At 40.5% G+C, this 18,150-nt stretch overlaps 1 protein-coding gene and 1 pseudogene across 2 annotated transcripts in view; both read right to left on the bottom strand.

Annotated features, from left to right (window-relative positions):
- Positions 1–14,564, bottom strand: part of FRMD7 (FERM domain containing 7) — a 50,237-nt gene extending 35,673 nt beyond the window's left edge. For both annotated transcript variants that reach the window (XM_009235255.3, XM_002832114.3), the window contains exon 1: positions 14,332–14,564. In XM_009235255.3, coding sequence (XP_009233530.1) covers positions 14,332–14,388 — 57 coding nt within the window. In that variant the 5' untranslated portion in view covers positions 14,389–14,564. The remainder of the gene's footprint in view (positions 1–14,331) is intronic.
- Positions 14,565–16,556: 1,992 nt separating this feature from the next.
- Positions 16,557–17,831, bottom strand: LOC100438615 (acylglycerol kinase, mitochondrial-like; annotated as a pseudogene).
- Positions 17,832–18,150: the final 319 nt, after the last annotated feature.

An 18,150-nucleotide genomic window follows, 5' to 3' on the forward strand; every position in this document is an offset into this window, starting at 1 on the left:
GCAATGGGCTCATTTCATTATGCCAGGCTCTCCTTAAATGTAAAGAGAAAACTAATATCTAGGTGTATGAATGATAAGAGAGAGATAAACAGCTAGAACTTGTTTTTTTCATTCATTTCTTCCTGTCATAGTCACTCTGTTTACCTCACTTTGCATTTTTTAATTTATGTGGGTACACAGTAGTCGTATATATTTATGGGGTACAGGAGATGTTTTGATACAAGCATGCAATGTGAAATAAGCACATCATGGACAGTAGGATATCCATCCCCTCAAGCATTTATCCTTTGAGTTACAAACAATCCAATTACACTCTTTAAGTTATTTTAAAATGTACAGTTAAGTTATTATTGACTATAGTCACCTTGTTGTGCTATCAAATAGCAGGTTTTATTCATTTTTCTATTTTTTTTTCTACTGATTAAACATCCCCACCTCCCCCCAAGTCTCCAACCCCCCACTACTCTTCCCAGCCTCTGGTAACCATGTTACCTGACTTTATTATCTTTTCTCACCTTTGGACTGTATCCTTGACTCACTTTTCCCCCCTTCTGCTTATGACTTCAATGTTTCACCTTCTCCTTTAGCCTCCCTTTTCTCACTTGCTCCCTGAGTCTGTCTCTTTTTTCCTAGAATCAGTTTTACTCCATTTAGAAAGAGTGCTCACTATGTTGCCCAGCAGGGCTGTGAGCAGGTTGGAAGGCATGCTGTTCTGACAGGTTGTGAATTTCACAGAAACCCTATAAAGAAGTCATCAAGGAATAATGCCTTATAAACCATCTACTTACTAAGAGGCCACGAAAGCCAGCATATTAGGGTTACTGTGGGGAATCTGCATTGACTGAACAGGAAACCTTTTGAAATATATTCATGAAACTATTCCAAACTAAATGGAATGGGGAGGCACATGTGGAATTTAGGGGTCCATTAAAGAAGTAGAATTTCAATGTATAAAATGCACACCAAAATGTTAAAATCTTGGTGGTAGGATTATACTTGAAATTTATTTTCTTCATTTGCTTACCAGAATTTTCTCATCTATTTATGATGAACTTAGGTTCTATTGTTTTTGAAGCTGGATATAAAATTTTAAATTAAAAATATACAACCTCTATAGGATTCAAACTGATTAGCAAAAATGAGATGTCATGTGAGCTATCACTCAAGCTGATCTCCCTGTCCAGGAGTGTCTCATTTCCCATCCTTTCCACATCTCCACGTTAGCCAGGTGTGCTTGCTTGTTGACACCTGCGGACTACACTAAGGGACCAGTTCTGCCCTAGAGCAGGAAACCTACAAGAGGCCCCTGCTTCAGTCTTGACTTGGCTTCTTTGCCAAGCTCCACCTTTACAGCAGTCACTTAGGACCTGTTATTTCACTCTTCTTTTTCTACCCACACATCTATCCAAGTTCCTAACCCTGATGTTCACCTAGTCTCTTCACTTGGGTTCCTGCTGTTTGATACTAACTTGGACTTACAATGGCAACCAGCTAGATTCCACTTAGGTCTGCTCTCCCCTTGACCGATCGCCACATATGTCGTGCACACCGTAGGTGATTCTCAAAGATTTGTTGAACTTAACTCCTGGGACTGCTTACAGCTTAGCAGTGTAACTTAACTCCAGGGCCTGCTTACAGCTTTCTGCCCCTTTTCTTTTAGCCTACACCAGCCTGTAGTCATCCCAGTCCTAAGTGCTAACTCACACTTGTGAGCCTTGGAGTGACTTGAACTTGTAAGCCTAGTGATTACAGATTCTTCTCAGTCTGGATTAGTCTGGGGCTGGCCCCAGATTTAAGGACCTCTGCCATCCTTTCTCCTCAAGGCTATTTAAATATGGTGGCTCTATTTTTAGGGTATGCAGCATAACTCAAAACAGTTGTCTGGAATTCTCTCATTGTACCCAGGTACAAGTACAGCCAAACCCAGGACATTTTTAATTTCATGCATTTCTTTTAAGTACTACACATTTAAAGACTAATGTACAAGAGAGAAAGAGAAAGCATGGTTTAACTTTCTAAATGTAAAATTGTGGGAAACCTGAGAAGGGAGTACTGGTAGGATTTGTAACTTATTAGCAATCTTTAATGGGAAACTACATCCCAAGGGATACTAACCTTTGTGTCTTAAAATTAGTTGTACACTCCCAATGCAAGATTTTCCAATATTTTTCTCCTTTAATTGCTTAGGTGGAATTATTTGTACAGAAGGATCTGGTTAAGCTGACTCATTGCTATTTAAAAATCAAAACCAAAGTTATTCTTCCCTTCTGAATGTTGAATTTGACATTTGCTTTTCTCAACTTAGGAGGCTCTAGTCCACATTCCTCCAAATGCAGAAATGAATAAACAGGTTCACGGTGGCTTCCACAGAGAAACCTGAGGAGTCTCTGTAGATTCCTAGGAGCAGAGATGACCTCTCGTTTGTTATACTTTGGGGAAGTCTGAGGCAGGGCGTTTCTCATTTTTTCTGGCAACCCCATTTCGAATAGTCAGTGAGGGCATACTGTGACCACACAGTTTCACATGTGTGCAGGGCTGGTCCAGGAAAAAAAATTATTACTCTAACACATGAAATGTTTGCACCACACCCCTCCCGACTTAACACTTAACTTCCTAGAATGTTTTATCGACTGACATTCTATCAGCTAACTCATTGGAGCAAGGATTAGCTGCCTAGCAGCTGAGAGCAAGAACAGAATCCACTCTTACGTTGATTTAACAGATATTTACTAAGCATCTATTATGTTTCAGAGTAAGCAGTAACTATTCAACAACTATTGCTTGCCTTCTCAAAATTAAAGGAACTTACTGCATCCTTTTGGCCTTGTAACCCCGCCCACTGAGCTCCAAAGAATGACCTTTCTTTCTGGCCTCATATGATTCTCAGATGCCACGTATTTTTCTAATCTTGTCCATTTCTCTGAACCGTTTCCATTTTCCATTTGTACATGAAAGCTCTCTCAGAGCTCTTACAAGGCCCACTTCGCCAGCAACTGCTGACCCTGTTTTTTACTCAACCACTCCCAACACAAATAAGAGCCGTTTAAGATATAACATGCTGAGATACAGCAAACTAACACAGGAACAGAAAACCAAACACCGCATGTTGTCACTCATAAGTGGGAGCTGAACAATGAGAACACATGGACACAGGGAGAGGAACAACACACACTGGGGCCCATCAGGGTTGGGGCTGGGGGAGGGAGAGCATCAGGATGAATAATTAATGCATGTGGGGCTTAATACCTAGGTGATGGGTTGATGGGTGCAGTAAACCACCATGGCACACATTTACCTATGTCACAAACCTGTCCGTTCTGCACATGTATCCCAGAACTTAAAATAAAATAAAATTTAAAAATACAATAAAATAAATAAAATAAAATGCTGAGATAACTGCAACATGGTGGTTCTTGAAGGGCTGGCTTCAAAGAGTGGTTGGAGTGGTCAAGTGCATGGGCTCTTAATCCAGCTTGCCCCTGTTCAAATCCTGTTTGCACCACTTACTATTCTGTGACTTTGGGAAAGTTACTTCACCTCTTTCCAGTTAGCACATCTGTCAAATGGGAATATTGGTAGCGCCTACTTCATTGAGGATTTCAATGAGCTGATACATATAAAATATTTAGACTAGTGTCTGGCACATAATAAACATTGTGGTGATATATATTAGCTATTACCACTACTATTTAGGTTGGAAAAGAGTAATAATTGTAGGCTAGTGGGGAATGGGGTTGATATTTTGGAGCAAGTGCCTAGAACCTATACATATCACATAATGTGGCTATGAGCAGCTGGGAAAGTGTGGCCGTGCCGTTATGAGAGGAACCCCCTCTTTTGATTGCTTATGCAGGTAGTGGATCATATACAGCAACTGCTTTTATTTATTATTTTTAATGGATGAATAAAAATTATATGTATTTATCATGTACAACATGATGTTTTAAAATATGCAGATTATGCAATGGTTAAATCGAGGTAACATATGCTTTACCTCACATACTTATCATTGGAACTGTGTTTTCAATGAAGATTCTTTTATTGTTTTCTCTTTTTTTGTTTGTTCTTTTGGCCTCATTCCAAAAGCAATATATGCTTATTTAAAAAGCAGGGAACAAAAGAAACAGAAAAGCAAGAAGAAATAAGGTACTCCTAATCCCACCTATCAAGAGACAGCCAATCTAAGGATCACAGAGTAAAGCTCAATGCATGTGATGTAATAACACCTTTTGGTGACCAACTTTTTAAAAAAAATGTAGTATTACATTATGAATATCATCACTAGTTACTGTTATATGAAACTACCTTGTTGGACATGTAAGTTGTTTTCTCCCTTGAGCTGTTGCAAACAACACTAAGATAAACATCTTAGTACACAAAGATTTACATGTATCTTTACACACAATTTTATTTCCTTAGGATACATTTTTCCAGAAACTGAATTTTCCCAGCTTATTTGGGGTACATTTTTGGTTGTCTTATTTTTGCTTGAGACTTTGAATTAAATACTAAAATGTCTAATAATTTTTTTGTGTAAAATTTTAAGTAAATACGGAAATATGAATACAAATTATGGGAAGGAATCGTGGCAGTGGTAGTTCTTGCTTGGTAAAGCAGTGAAAGAATTATATAAACCCAAACTGTGCATCAGAATTCCGGAGGCAGCAAACCATAGGGGAGAGAGTTGGGGATTGGAATTAACGCATCTACTTTTAATTCCTGACTCAAGTAGTTACTTGCAGTTGTATGACCTTGAGCTCACATTTAACCTTGCTGAACCTTGATTTCTTTATTTGAAAAATATTTTTTATGACTTTGTGTTGCAGAATTTTGCTCGTTAGTTCAGCTAAAACCAGGTTCTTGTCACACGACCAGGAAAATTTAGGCACGCGAACACATTGAAGAGTGAGTAGGGCAGGATTTTATTGGGTGAAAAGGGAAAAAAAGGAAAAAAAAAAAAACTCAGCAAAGGGAGATGGAGCTCCTGCTAATAGGTCCCGGACCTCACAGATTGAATCGCAGGCCACCACACAGGAACTGGAGGCCAAGCTCCTCCCCCTGCCCATGGCTCCACCCTGTTCTCCCAGTGCGCATGTGGGCATGCTCAGACAAGGCACTGGGCAGGTTCTCCCATCTGCACAAAAGCATCTGATGTAAACACTTGTGGGGCGGGCCAGAGATTCTTTGGAGACCCCTTTTTAACTGCCTAGGCATTTAGCTGTCTCATCAGTTCCTGTTTGTCTCTCCTGTCTCAGCCCTCAGTCTCTCACCGCTCTCTCTCAGCCCCCTCTGCCCTCAAGTTTAAGATTCAATCAGATTAACCTACTCCACAGGCCTTTTCCTGCTTCTCCCTTTGTCTGGACCAACCTTCATCTCTGCTCCCCCACAGCCCCCCAACTCCCCAACACATACCTAAATAATTAGTACTGGCTATCTGGGGCTCAGGTTAGACATCACCTTCCTTAGAAAACCCTACCTGTCTGTCCCCTCCACATACACACTTCAGTCTAGGTTAGATGCCCCTCTTTTGCTGTGCTAGAAAAAAAAATTATCCTTTCCACTGTCATTTGTACACATCACACCATAATATACATACCTGCTTATATCTCTGATTCTTCCCCTAGCCCATGAGCTCTTTGAGATTAGGTACTATTTCTCATTCATCTCTGCATCCTCAATAGCCAACACAGTGTGTAGATTCAGTGAGGGCTCTTGAGGACTTGTTAAGTGAGTGATGAATGAATGAAGGAGCATAATCATACCTATTTCACAGACGTATTAAGTAATGATTGTATGAAATAATGTAAGTGGAAATTCCTGGCATGCAGCTAGGTCAGGAAATGAAATCTCATAGCATTAAAGGCAATTGACAGTAACTTTGTCACAGATCTCTTACAATCACTTAAAATGTTCTGAGTGTGAAGTTCTGGAGAATCTTTGTCTTTTTAAAAGTCTGTTGAAAGGTGAATTTCGTCATCATAGAAGGAATCTCAGAGGACAAAGGACCTCTTGTTTAAGACAACTAAGCCCAGCTATTAGTGGTGAGGCGCCATGCCTAAGTGCTTCCAGGGCCTGGGGTCAGCTCACCCAGACAAACCTCCCCTTTCTGGCCCCACACCTTGGGCCCAGAAGAGGAGGAAGTGGGTAAAGAGGCTGAGAAGGAATAAAGAAAAAGGGGCTGGAATTAGATGATGTGGGGGTAATAATTGTAGCTTTTGCACAGCAGCTGTGTTTAGAACCAGACAAGCTATATACATCAGAGAGTTCCGCAGCCCCCAGAAAAATGTTCCTCGGAACGCCTGTCACCTTTCATTCTTCCTGAGCTTTGTAGCCTTCAGCAGGTCTTCTCAGTGGTGCCTTGCCCTAGCACCTCATTGGCCAGCTCGGCACTACCTCCTGGGGTGTAAATGAACTGTTAAGGGTGGTTCTCTCAGCAGTAGAACTGGTCTCACGGAATGTTTTTCCAGTTCTGACAGTCTGGCACAAAGCTGCTAAGAGGCACCTAGTATCACAAAAGCTAGGCACTGCTCCCTGCTGCTGGGCTGGCAGTCTCCAGGCTCTTTTAGGAAATGACTGGGCCAGTCCAGCCGCCTCCCAGATGATTTTCCCCCTCAGGCCATGCCCTTTTGACCCCAAGACAATTTGGACTCAGCTCAGTCAGTTTGAAGAATTTCTCCAAGTTGCAACTGACAGCTTCATTGTCTTACGGCACAAATTAAAGTTAAGCCTTTATTAGAGTAATACATTTGTGTTTGTGACAGGTGAAAACAATGATGCAAATGTAGGGTATTTAAAAGAGAGAGAGAGAAACTCCTATAGAATTCAGAGGAATCTTCTCCTCTAGCGAGTCTAATTCGGAGGGAAGATATGCAGATCGTTCTGGCTGCAGAGCAGCGAACCAACTTCTGCTACTCCTCCCCAGCACCAGGCAGCAGGCAGGCCAGCCCTGCGATGAAAGGTGAAGAGGCGGCAAGGCCCCGACTAACTGAAATTTTCCACAGAGATTTCCACGAGTGCAGACTTGAACAAACACCCAACCGCCACCCACTTATAGCTCCAAAGCCAGTTCCCAATCTCCTCTGCCATGGCCTCAAATGTTCTTGCGTTCGGGTTCCCTCCTCCTTTCAGCTGTGGGGATGGGAAGCCAAGGGGCAGGTAGGAGTGGGAGTGGGAAGGCTGGAGGCCCTGCCTTTGCTCTGAGCTGGAGCAGGAAAGCAGCCTGGAAGCCATGTGACAGCAGGAGATGTGGGGCTCCCAGAGGGTGGGGCAGGCAGCACCCAAACCATGCTTGACCCACTGCTCAGCCTGGCCTGGGGCCAGAGGAAGCACAAGCACTTTTTTTCAGTTCAATTTATTCTCTGAAGCAACAAACCTCGGGATATGAACGACAGAGGAAGCTCAGTTTAAACAAAGACATTCACCAGGCAGTATGGGTCCCCTGCAATGACAAATGAATCCCTGGCAAAGGGACAGCCAACATTGGCTAGGTTGGAACGTTATGATTCCAGGATGATCTTTCTGACCTGGGTTTAGAAGCTCCTTCACTTGGCTTTCTTTGTACAGGCACAGGGTGGTGGTGAGCTGATCTGCTCAGTCTGTTGGTCAGTCTATCAACAAACATCGATTGATCCCACCTAGCATGGGGCAGGCTGTTTAGGCAGGCTGCTTGTGATGTATCTGCTAGAGGATACATCACAAAGTTCTGGAAAACCAGGAAGTTTCACTGCATATACAGAAATCACGCTTGAGTCAGAAGCCTACCATCTAATCAATGTCCAGACAGGATTTTGAAGCCAGACAAAGTGGGGCTTGAATCCCAGCTCACCTGATAACTTAAATAGCCATATGACTTTGGGTAAGTCAACCTCTCTGTGCCTCAGTTCACATACTCATAAAATAGAGATAAACATAATATTTTAGGCCTAGTCAGCTTGGAATATTACTGCTTGGACGCAAGAAGCAGGACATGTGTTCACCATCTAAAATTGGAGCCAATTCCATGAGGCATGAGTGTAGCAAACACTTATATGGCACTTACTAATACTAGTCTGAGTGTTTTACATATATTAATTCATTTAACCTTTGTTAGGACCCTATAGAGCAGGTACTAATATTATCCCCATTTTACAGATTAAAAAAAAAAACAACCCAAGGCACAGAGAAGTTATATAAAAACCCTAGTCAGTGACACTTATTTGATGTGCGTGAGACTTATGTAAGGTAGTGCATGGGAAGTACATCTAGAAAATTGTTGATAAATGCTATTTGTGATTATTATTCAGTAATATTATTGTTATTATTATTAACTGTAGTACCCTAACTGTGAGTAATGACCATGGAACAATTTAGAATGTAGTAAAATGCAAAGGGTTTGGCTATTCCCATCTGCTTCCTTAAAGGAAGCCCTACATTAATTTAGGTAACTCTAGGGAGTTCTTATGGACCCTTCCAGGATTAATGACTCCAAAGGGAAGAGCAAATCTCTTGGGGCTGCTGAGTAAACAGAGGCCAAAGCATGCAAAAAGGCAGGGTAAATTAACCCTACAGGAAGCGCAGAAATGGGGGAGCACGGCTCTATTACCAGGAGGTGGGTTGCAAAATCAAGCATTATCAAAAGAAAGTCCAGTTGAAAGTGAAAGACTGTTCTTTGTTGGTTTGCAAAGTACAGAAATAAGGAGGTCTGTAAGCCAGGGAGAGGGGAATTAACAAGTTTGAGCACCTGCTTTGTGTCAGGAACCTTATCCCTGATATCTCATTTATCATGACAATGACCTCATGAGGTAGATGCTAGGATTATCTCCACTTTAGTGATAAGGGCACATCCTCAGAGAGCTGAAGTGACCCACCTGAAGTCTCACATCTTCAAATTGTTGGGGTTTGGTCTAGAATTCAGGTCTGCCCTACTCCAGATGTATTTTTCCTTCCATAATCCCATCTATAAATCTCAAACAAAACCAATCATTATCCCTTCTAAACTTGCTCCTTCTATTCTGTTCTCTATCTTGGTGAATGGGGCCATCATCCCACCAGCCACTTAAGGTAGAAACTAAAGGTCATTTAGATCCTTTCTCACATATCTCCCATATCCAAAAGGGTGGCATCAAATGGTTCTAGAAATTCTACCTCATTAGCATGTCTTTTATTCATCCTTCCTGTCTGTCTTCACCATTGACCAAGTTCAGAACCCTAGTAGGCTGCAATATCGATGTTTGGGCATATGTGTTTGGATATAGTTTGACCATCTAAAATTGGATCCACTAAACTTGATGGTAACATTCAGATTCTACCTGGCATCTGTAGCACTTAGAACACATTTTTATTAAATATAGGCTGAATGAATAAATGCATAAATTAATGAATGATGAGCAGAGGCTAATGTCCCCACTTTTAAGCCCTTTAGTGGTCTCTTCCACCTTCAGGATAAAGATCACACTTCTTCACATATAGAACACATTGCCTGAATGGTCTAGCTGCCAACCTCTTCTTCAACTTTGACCTCCTGTCACTCCCATTTTCCTTTCAATACTCCATTCTTCACTCAGATTGACCCTTTTGTTCTGTGAAAGGACCATGTTCTCTTTTGCATATTGGCCTTCGCTCTTCCCTTTGTGTAGATCACCATACTTCCCCCACAATCTACCTCTCGATCTTCACCTTCTTAACTCCTACTCAGCAACTTAAATGGTTTGTTCTTCTGGAAGTTTTTCCTGGCACCCCAAGTCTAGGATTTACAGTTGACAGAACTAAGGCTCAAATAGCCTAAGTGACTTACCCACGGCTCCACAGCTTGTCAGTGGCAGAGTCAAATCTATCCTGGTTTATCAGACTCCAAATATACATTACCTAATTTGTATTACTCCTCACAACAACTCAGCAAGCTAAGGGGATAAGTGATTAGTCCAAGATTACATAGCTAAAGTGGTGAGTTTTTTGGTAGTTTTTGTAGTCCCAAATTCAGGTACCTTCTATTACACCAAAGCAATTTCATATCATTGAAGTTGGAAGAACTTTGCCTTATGAAGTGACAGAATCAGTTATCTATTTCACTGTTGACTAAACTACAAAAGATCCTTCATCATTACAAATTTAAAAACCAACCCCTGGGCAAACATCCCAAGGGTAAATTCCACCACTAATAAATTTAAAAATCACTGTGCTTTGCTTTCCTACTTAACTTGAACAGTGTTCTGTCCTGGCACTGCCTCTCTGTCTTTCCAAAAATGAGGCCTAGTGGCCTTTATCATGGACTCCCAAGGGAATCAGGTGAGCTAACTTACTATATTCTCTTACTGGGTACCCACTGCATGGCCAGTACAATCACTTAGCAATCAGGTAAATGTGAAAGTAGAGTTGTTTTAACATCTTGTTTTGACTTTAGGCTCCAGAAACCATCAAAGTGAAACATCATTGTGGAAATTCAGAAATAACAGCTTTTACAAAGACAGAAATGCAGCAGGCAAAAAGGGATATCAGATAGAACTGTGTCAAATACGGTGATGGGATGACCATTTTGTACAACTCTCTATGTAACCTGAGATAAGCAAACAAGAGGTTGCTCTCCAAAGGCACTCATCACTACTACTAAATGTGCGTGAGAGTGTGTGTGTGCACACGTGCATGTGCATGTGCATGTGTGTATATTGAAGAGATTGATAGTCAAGCTAGAAACTTGACCCTCTATTGTTTCTAATATCTCACGAAGCTTTAACTTTGGTCTCATCTTCCTTTTTTCCTTCAAGAAAAGTTCTAGTCTCCATGTTGAAGAAGCAAAACTAAATATACAATAAAACCTGCAATTAATTTGTAAATCATGACCTTATTCAATTTTTGGTCCCACTCACCCACTCCCATCATCATTCTAGAGAGCCTTCCTTGACAGTCTAAAGATAAGCTGTACGTGTAAGATCAGCCCTAAGAATAATGCTAATATTTGACAATGATCAGTTTTATGAAATAAATATGAGGGCTTGAAAAGTAAGATGACATTTTCACTAAATTCATTTTCTTCATTGGATTGTACTTTAGTAGGCACATTCTAGCAATTGTGAAGTCCCATAACCTATCCTGCACCGCTAAACACTATTGGAAGTTCATGAAAGAAAAGGTTGACTAATATTTTCAGAGAATTTATCTATAAAATCAACACCGAGTGACTCACAGCACAAATATGCAAAGAAACCTCAGGAAAACAAGATGTATTTGGGAGCAGCCACTCTTTCTAATAAACTAACTGAAAGTATTAACAAGTTAAAAACAGCAGGATGATCAGAAAGCGGAGTTGTCAATCATGCAATGACAGAAAAAGGAATAACCAAGGCCAAAATTGGTAGCATCCAGGCAGTATTGTCCAGACCAGAGTGTGCTCTTGCTCATGAACTTTACCTACCAATATAACAGAGTCTACTGTTCCCAGAACTGGGCCTGGGACATATTAGGTCCTCAATAATAATTTGTTAACTAAATGAGTTAATTAATGAATACGTGACTAAAAGGTCTCAATGCCATGGCCTCTGTGGACACAGATGCATTACCAGGCCATCGAATATTAGGATCATATATCTAATTCTCCCAGATCTGGCTCTTCTGACATCATTTGGCATATAAATGATGAGAGGACCCCAGTGTCCCCAGTCCCACTGTAAATGGTGACACTAGCATTCTAATTTTAAATGTCAGTCTCTGACTCCAGTTCTTGTGGAGTAGTGACAAAACAGGCTTCTTAGTCAGGAGGCCTGAGTTAGACCTTGGACACCGGCAAACTCAGCAAGATAATAGTACTGGGGGTGCAGAAAGGGTTCTGGATGTCAATGAGCTTTCCCCAGGTGACATTATTTTATCTTATCATGTGTCCTTTTTATATTTCTACCACTGCACTTTCTGTAAAATCAACACCAATACCCAAGAGTCCACTATGTTCCCTTATGCAACCAATTATTTTCTTGAGTCTTATCTTGAAGGACAGTTTTCCCTGGTTATGATCCATGCCTCTTGAGATTTCAGTTTAGTATCAAAAGGTCCTCCATGAGGCCTTCCTCAGCTATTAATGGGTTCTCTTCATTATGGTTCCAAGCATTTCTTCATCAAATTTGGAATGTTAGTACTAATAAAATAGAGCATTCTTTAGGTTGCTTTTTTAAGTGTTTGAATAGGTGAAAAGATTCACACCATTGTCTCCCTGACCTTGAGGGAACACTGTCCCACATAATTCTTCAACCATGATTAAGAAAAGAAGGATCTACTAACTGGTTCACAATAGTCATCAAAAGCTCACTGTGTGCCAAGTTCTATGCCTTTTGAGGTCATCAGAAAATAAATAATGTGCATCGGCAATACTGAAGGCTACTGACAGATGAGTCTTCTGTTTAAAATTGTATATGAAGGAGAGGGGAGGGTTCTGGATTGGAAGTCCAGCTCTGCAATTATATGCTGTGTGATTGTGCACATGTCACTTAAGTTCCCTGAGCCTCCATCTTTCAACTTACAAAATGAGAAAAGATCTTTTCCCTACCTTCATTCACAAGGCTGAATGGAGGATCAAATGAACTAATGGATGTGAAAGTGCTTTGTAAATTTTAAAGTGCTATCCACAGATGACTCACTACTGCTATCATCATCATCATCATCACCACCATTATCATCATCATCACTATCATCATCATCATCATCATCATCAATCTATTATTGTTAAGCAGAGAAGGTACTATTGGATGACTGAATGCTAACTTAAGCTTCTAACTCCTCTGGACAAAGCCACTCACAGTACTGCAGCCAATGCTATTGCCACTCTGGGTAACACCACGGTTGCTACTTACAAAGCAGTCTTCCACAGAGCAAAAGGGATCACATGCTTTGACACCTGAATTGCTGGGTATCAAATCTCTCCCATTATCTTTCCAAGGAACACAATGTGTTGCAGCTGGAAAGAGACAGTTTGACTTGAAGCCAAATCAAGTCTTCTAGTTGCTGGAAGTGGCTCTTCCGTAGGTGAATTTTGTGAAGATATGGTACTGTGTTCCCCATCCACCCTCCACCCCATTTAAATGGATCTGAATTAGACTGCACATTCAAAAAACTCTTGTCACTTTTAGTCAAAGATTTCTCTTTGAGTTCCTTGAAATATCTATTAAAAACTTAGCCTAAAGCAATATCTTTTGAATACCCAGCTCACTAATTAAGGTACTGCAGCACTGTAAGCATACACCACCAGTCTGCAAATGGATAAACTACTCAAAAGATATTTTCCACCCCTTAAATATAGTTCCAAGAAAGAATAGGAAATGCCTCATACCTCTAATGGAAGCTATTTGCTACAAAAACAAATCATTCAGGTCTGTGGAACTAGAAATGCCTTTTGCGCATAAAACTGAAAGGAAGAGACAGCAAAACAGCAGACGAAGGCATGAAGTCATCACTCACAAAGCACATGATTCAAATAAAAATAAAATACTCATTGGAAAAATGGGCTACCCACACACCCAACATCATGGCTGAGCCACAGCAGTTGTCAGTTTATGTATAAAAGAAAAGAACAAACATTTTGTATGAATTTCAGAGAAAATAAACTATTTGTCTCTTGTTAGTAGCTAACGTAAATATCAAAGCAAATAGCATTTTTGGTTCCAATAAAAATGTAGAGCTTTTCAAAATGCTCATACATAAATCCTGACATCAAAATGTACATATCTTAAGATGTTGGAACATGAGCACCAAATGATGTGCTTAATACATTTGTTCTTTCTTGAAGAGATGAGGTATAATTGTATGCAATCATCTTGTAGCTAGGAATTTATTAAGAACTCTGAACTATAAGTACTAAATCAAACTAAATAGTCTCATCCTATTTTTCTCTCTCATACTTGTCATTACTTCCTGAAGTTCTCATTACAACTACATAATTCTACCCCTTATAACCCATAGGTTTTCTTCAGAAAAGGAGGATAGCTTCCCCCACTCCTTTCCCTCAGAACAACAGTTTTCTCCCCACAAATGCTCATGGGGTGAGACCCACAGACATAATTTCAATGAACAATAATACCTTATTGGGTAAAAGAACTAGCTTATTGCTGCTTTAGTTTTTGCAAATAGTTATTCTGTCTTTAAAATTTGCTATTGTTGTCCCTTGAGAAAAGACAACTTGTTCTAAGAGAAAGGTTAATGGAAAAATATGAACTACATTGTGATGTTAAATACAGATTATTTTTCCAAAGCTAAAAATCACAGTCCTTCATTCAGTCCTAAAGAAGACATAACATTGCTGTCTAATGGGCTGTTCACAAATGACTATTATTGAATGAATAATAAAGGAATAATACCAACGTGATTTCCACTTACATCAACCACAAAAATCTTCTGGGAATCATCCAAAAACTGCACTTTTAAATGTAGCATTCTCAGCGAGGCCGTTGGGCTGCAAGCAGGTTCAGAGTGCTGTGGGTGCTTTCTCCAGGAATTTCACTCCCAGCTGGATGTGGTGCATTCGGGTCCCCCCACCCCCAGCCAGGCATTCCCACTGTAAGCGGGGCACACTTCCGTTTGCTTGAAGTAATGCACACCCAAGGGCGTTTGTGCTGCCAAGTGCAGGGGATCAATAGCATCTGGGTAGTCTCCCGTTTGGTTAATATCAAATCTAACTGGACTTCCTCTAGCCTTCTTAAACTCCGCTCCTTTCTTCAAAGAAAAATATAAAGAAAGCAAGCATTTGTGGTCCCTGGGGATTTTCTTTATTTCACAAGGGCACAATTTGAAAACCCTAGATGAAGCTTTAATAAACTGAGAATAGCCATTCTCAAAAGTAAAAAGATCCGAGTTAATCTCAAATTGTACTAGAAATCTCATGGCCGAGCTAGGAAGCATCTATCTATCTATCTATCCATCTATCTATCTATCTATGCTTATATATATCTATATATAATTATATATAGATATATATCCATATAATTGCGTATTATATAGAAACATATATAATATAAAATTAGGTCTAATTTTAATTATCTGAATTCACATGATTTAGAAATAAAAACTATATAAAAATGTATATGGAAAACTTCACTTCCACTCCTGTTCCCTCTTTTCTGTGTTCCCAATACACCCCTATTGGTAACCATTTTTTTTTCTTTCTATTCCCATAGAATTTATGTGCTTACATCTATAAAGAAATGAAACAAGGAATACAACTGAGGTTGAACCCCATCTCAGCTGTAAATAACATTCATGCATTCTTGGATAAATGAACTAATTAGGATAAAGAACATTCTAATAAAACAATCATCAAAGAATTGTATTAATATCATTTTCATTATATACCAATAATTACGATAACATTTATTCTGGACGGAGATAACACTTAAGGCAAGAACTAAAAAAACTTACTTCCATTTATATTTTTTGTTGACAAGAAGATAGTGGGTGAATGATTAAAAGATGCCAAGCACAATAGATTACATTACGATAGGATTCTTGGCTGAAAGTGGTATGAAAATATAGAAGAAAAGCCAATTTAAAATGTTCAACTACTAAAGAACTAGCTCATTTATTTTTATAAATGAATAAAGGGTATCACATTGTTGTGATATTTAAATTGTACTGGATATGTTTAAAATAGTGATGTAACAGTTTTTATTTTAAAATACCAATATTTACATGACACCAGCAAATACATACTTTGTCAAGTATTTAACTTCCCATGAAAAATTTTAGATGTCAACTTAGATGGGTGAGGGGATACATGATTTTTCAAAATACTTTTGGGGGCCACATGCGCAGAATACTTTGTGGAACACTGCTTTAAAACACTATTTCTCTAAGTACGGTTGAGGGACCAACTTACAGAATCACCTGGGAAGGGTGGCTGACTTTTTAAAAATGCAGATACCTGAACCCCATCCCCAAATTGGGTCGTTAGGTTTGGGGTGGACCCCAAATAGATCAATTTTCAACATGCACTCCAAGTGGCTCTCATGCAAACCATTTAAGAAGCACTATTTAAACAATAAAAACTAGCATTTTACAGTATTATAGCCATGGCTGAAGAGGGAAACAACCTCACATACATATCTGGACTGAGGATAGAATTGAAATAAAAGCTAAACAAGAGCCGGAGCTCTCAAAATAGCAGCAACCGTGGAGGAGCCTAGAAATAGGAAAAGGTCACCAGGGAAGGAAGGCACTTTTCCCAGAATTCCTAGTACAGTCAAAGAATAGAATGGGAATGGAAGGGCTTAGGCAGGCTAAGCCCACTGTGGGCTCTCCACTGTGGTTGCACTTTGGGAGAAAACAGAAGAAAGTCCTTTTCCATCTTGAACCAGCCTGAGGAAAGTCCGTGTTTAGGAGGGTCGACCATCACACCAAAACAAAACATGCCCTAACAGAAGCTGATTGCAAAGCAGGTGACAGAGAACACTTTGGGAAGCACTGCTGGAGGGGGGCAGAGGGGTACTTGCCATGAAAATGCCCTTGAGAGCCTCTGACAACACTGTTGGGATGGTTGAGGCACCTGTTCCCTTTTGGTCCCACCGGTGGCCTAAAATGTGGTCTCGGAGTACTTGTCGTCTGCCTGCTCACTGGGTGGGGCTTGCCAGCATCTGTTCTCTCTTCCTAGGATCACAGAAGAACTGCAGCTTCCTGGGGAGCAGTTTCACCTCCACAGGCATCGCTTCATACTCCTCACTGTCAATGCTAAAAGAGCTCCCTGCTCCCTCGGGGACAAGCAAAGTGTACTGGCTGGCTTGGAGACACTCCATGCCCTCGGTGTCCAGCTTGGCTTTTCTCACCTTTAGACTTCGTATAGTTATAAAGCCTCCTTTGCTGACGGTGTCGGCTTCAATGCAGATGTTCATAAAATCTTTGCGTGTTCCGTCAAGCTGATTGTTCCGTGTTGTGATGGACAGTTCAATGGTGGACAACTGCACATCTTTCCAGACCTCTCCGCTCACCTCTTGGGAAAGGGCATCCTGTGGTTGTGCCCAGTAAGATGCAAGCCTCCGTAATATTCTCCTGTACAAAGAAGGCCTTCATACAGGGGTCTTCTCTGGTTCATTGGCACGTCTCTCTGTAGGTCCTGTATACGAGATAGAGGTTTCATGAGTCTGAGGCCACTCCTTAAGAGTGCTGAAAAAGTGGGCTGCTTTGATTTTTAGAGGCCCAAGATATCAGTACCTGCTAACTTTGATGCCAGCATCTCTGAAGGATCCCCATCAAAGGCCGGTCATCGCAAACACAGGCTGTTCCTTTTCACCCTTGATCTGCAAGACATCGAATGGAACTATCTCTCCGTTCACAATGGCAAGTGTAGCATCAGTAATATGTTGGACTTTGTTTCCACTTTCAGTAAAGAGGTTATGACTCAAACTACCGGTCTCTCCCAGTGGGATAAATCCAATGGGAATCTTACTGAAGGTAGCCTCATCTGTTCATCAAAGAACTCCAGTAGCAGCCTCTTGCAGTGTCCCATCTCCTCCTTCAACAATGATCACATATGTGTTTTCTATCAGTTCCAGGAATTTCTTGGCTTGTCCCTCATAATCTGTCTTAACAATAGTCACACCTATGCCGGGATAAATGTAAAATCGGGGCAGCATTTTTTTCAAATAGAATCCTGGCTTTGCCTTTGCAAGCTGCAGGATTGAGAAAAACAGTTTCCTTCTTCACTTGTGCATTGGGAGGAATGAGTTGATTGCCAAACACCTGAGCTTCTTCACAGGCTGCTCTCCTTAGTAGGTTATCACAGTGTTTTCCATAGAGCCGCTGGCCTCCCCAGGGCAGCAGGAAGAGCCCAGCTGTAGTTTTCTTCCAATGATTTTGAAGTGTTTTAAAGAACACCGTCATCTTCTAGAGATTTGCGTGGCTGGTCCCGCTCGATAACCACTTTTATTAGCGTTTTGTTGTAGTTGTTCAGCCTTCAGTGTTTCCTTATGCAAATTTTATACAAGCAAATACAAATATATATATCCTATGTAGGTAGCATACTAATATTACACTGTTTTGTGCATTCTTTTTCCTCATTTATCATGGAGATCTGCCCTTACCTGTGCATGGAGAACTTCCTCATTTCTTTTCACAGCTGCATAATTTTGCACTGTGTAGACAAACCAAAGTTCACTCAGCCAGTCTGAAATTAATATTTCAGCCTCAACAAGACTGAAATGAATATCT

This window comes from Pongo abelii, chromosome X, assembly GCF_028885655.2.
Source record: "Pongo abelii isolate AG06213 chromosome X, NHGRI_mPonAbe1-v2.0_pri, whole genome shotgun sequence".
In the NCBI taxonomy this organism is placed as follows: Eukaryota; Metazoa; Chordata; class Mammalia; order Primates; family Hominidae; genus Pongo; species Pongo abelii.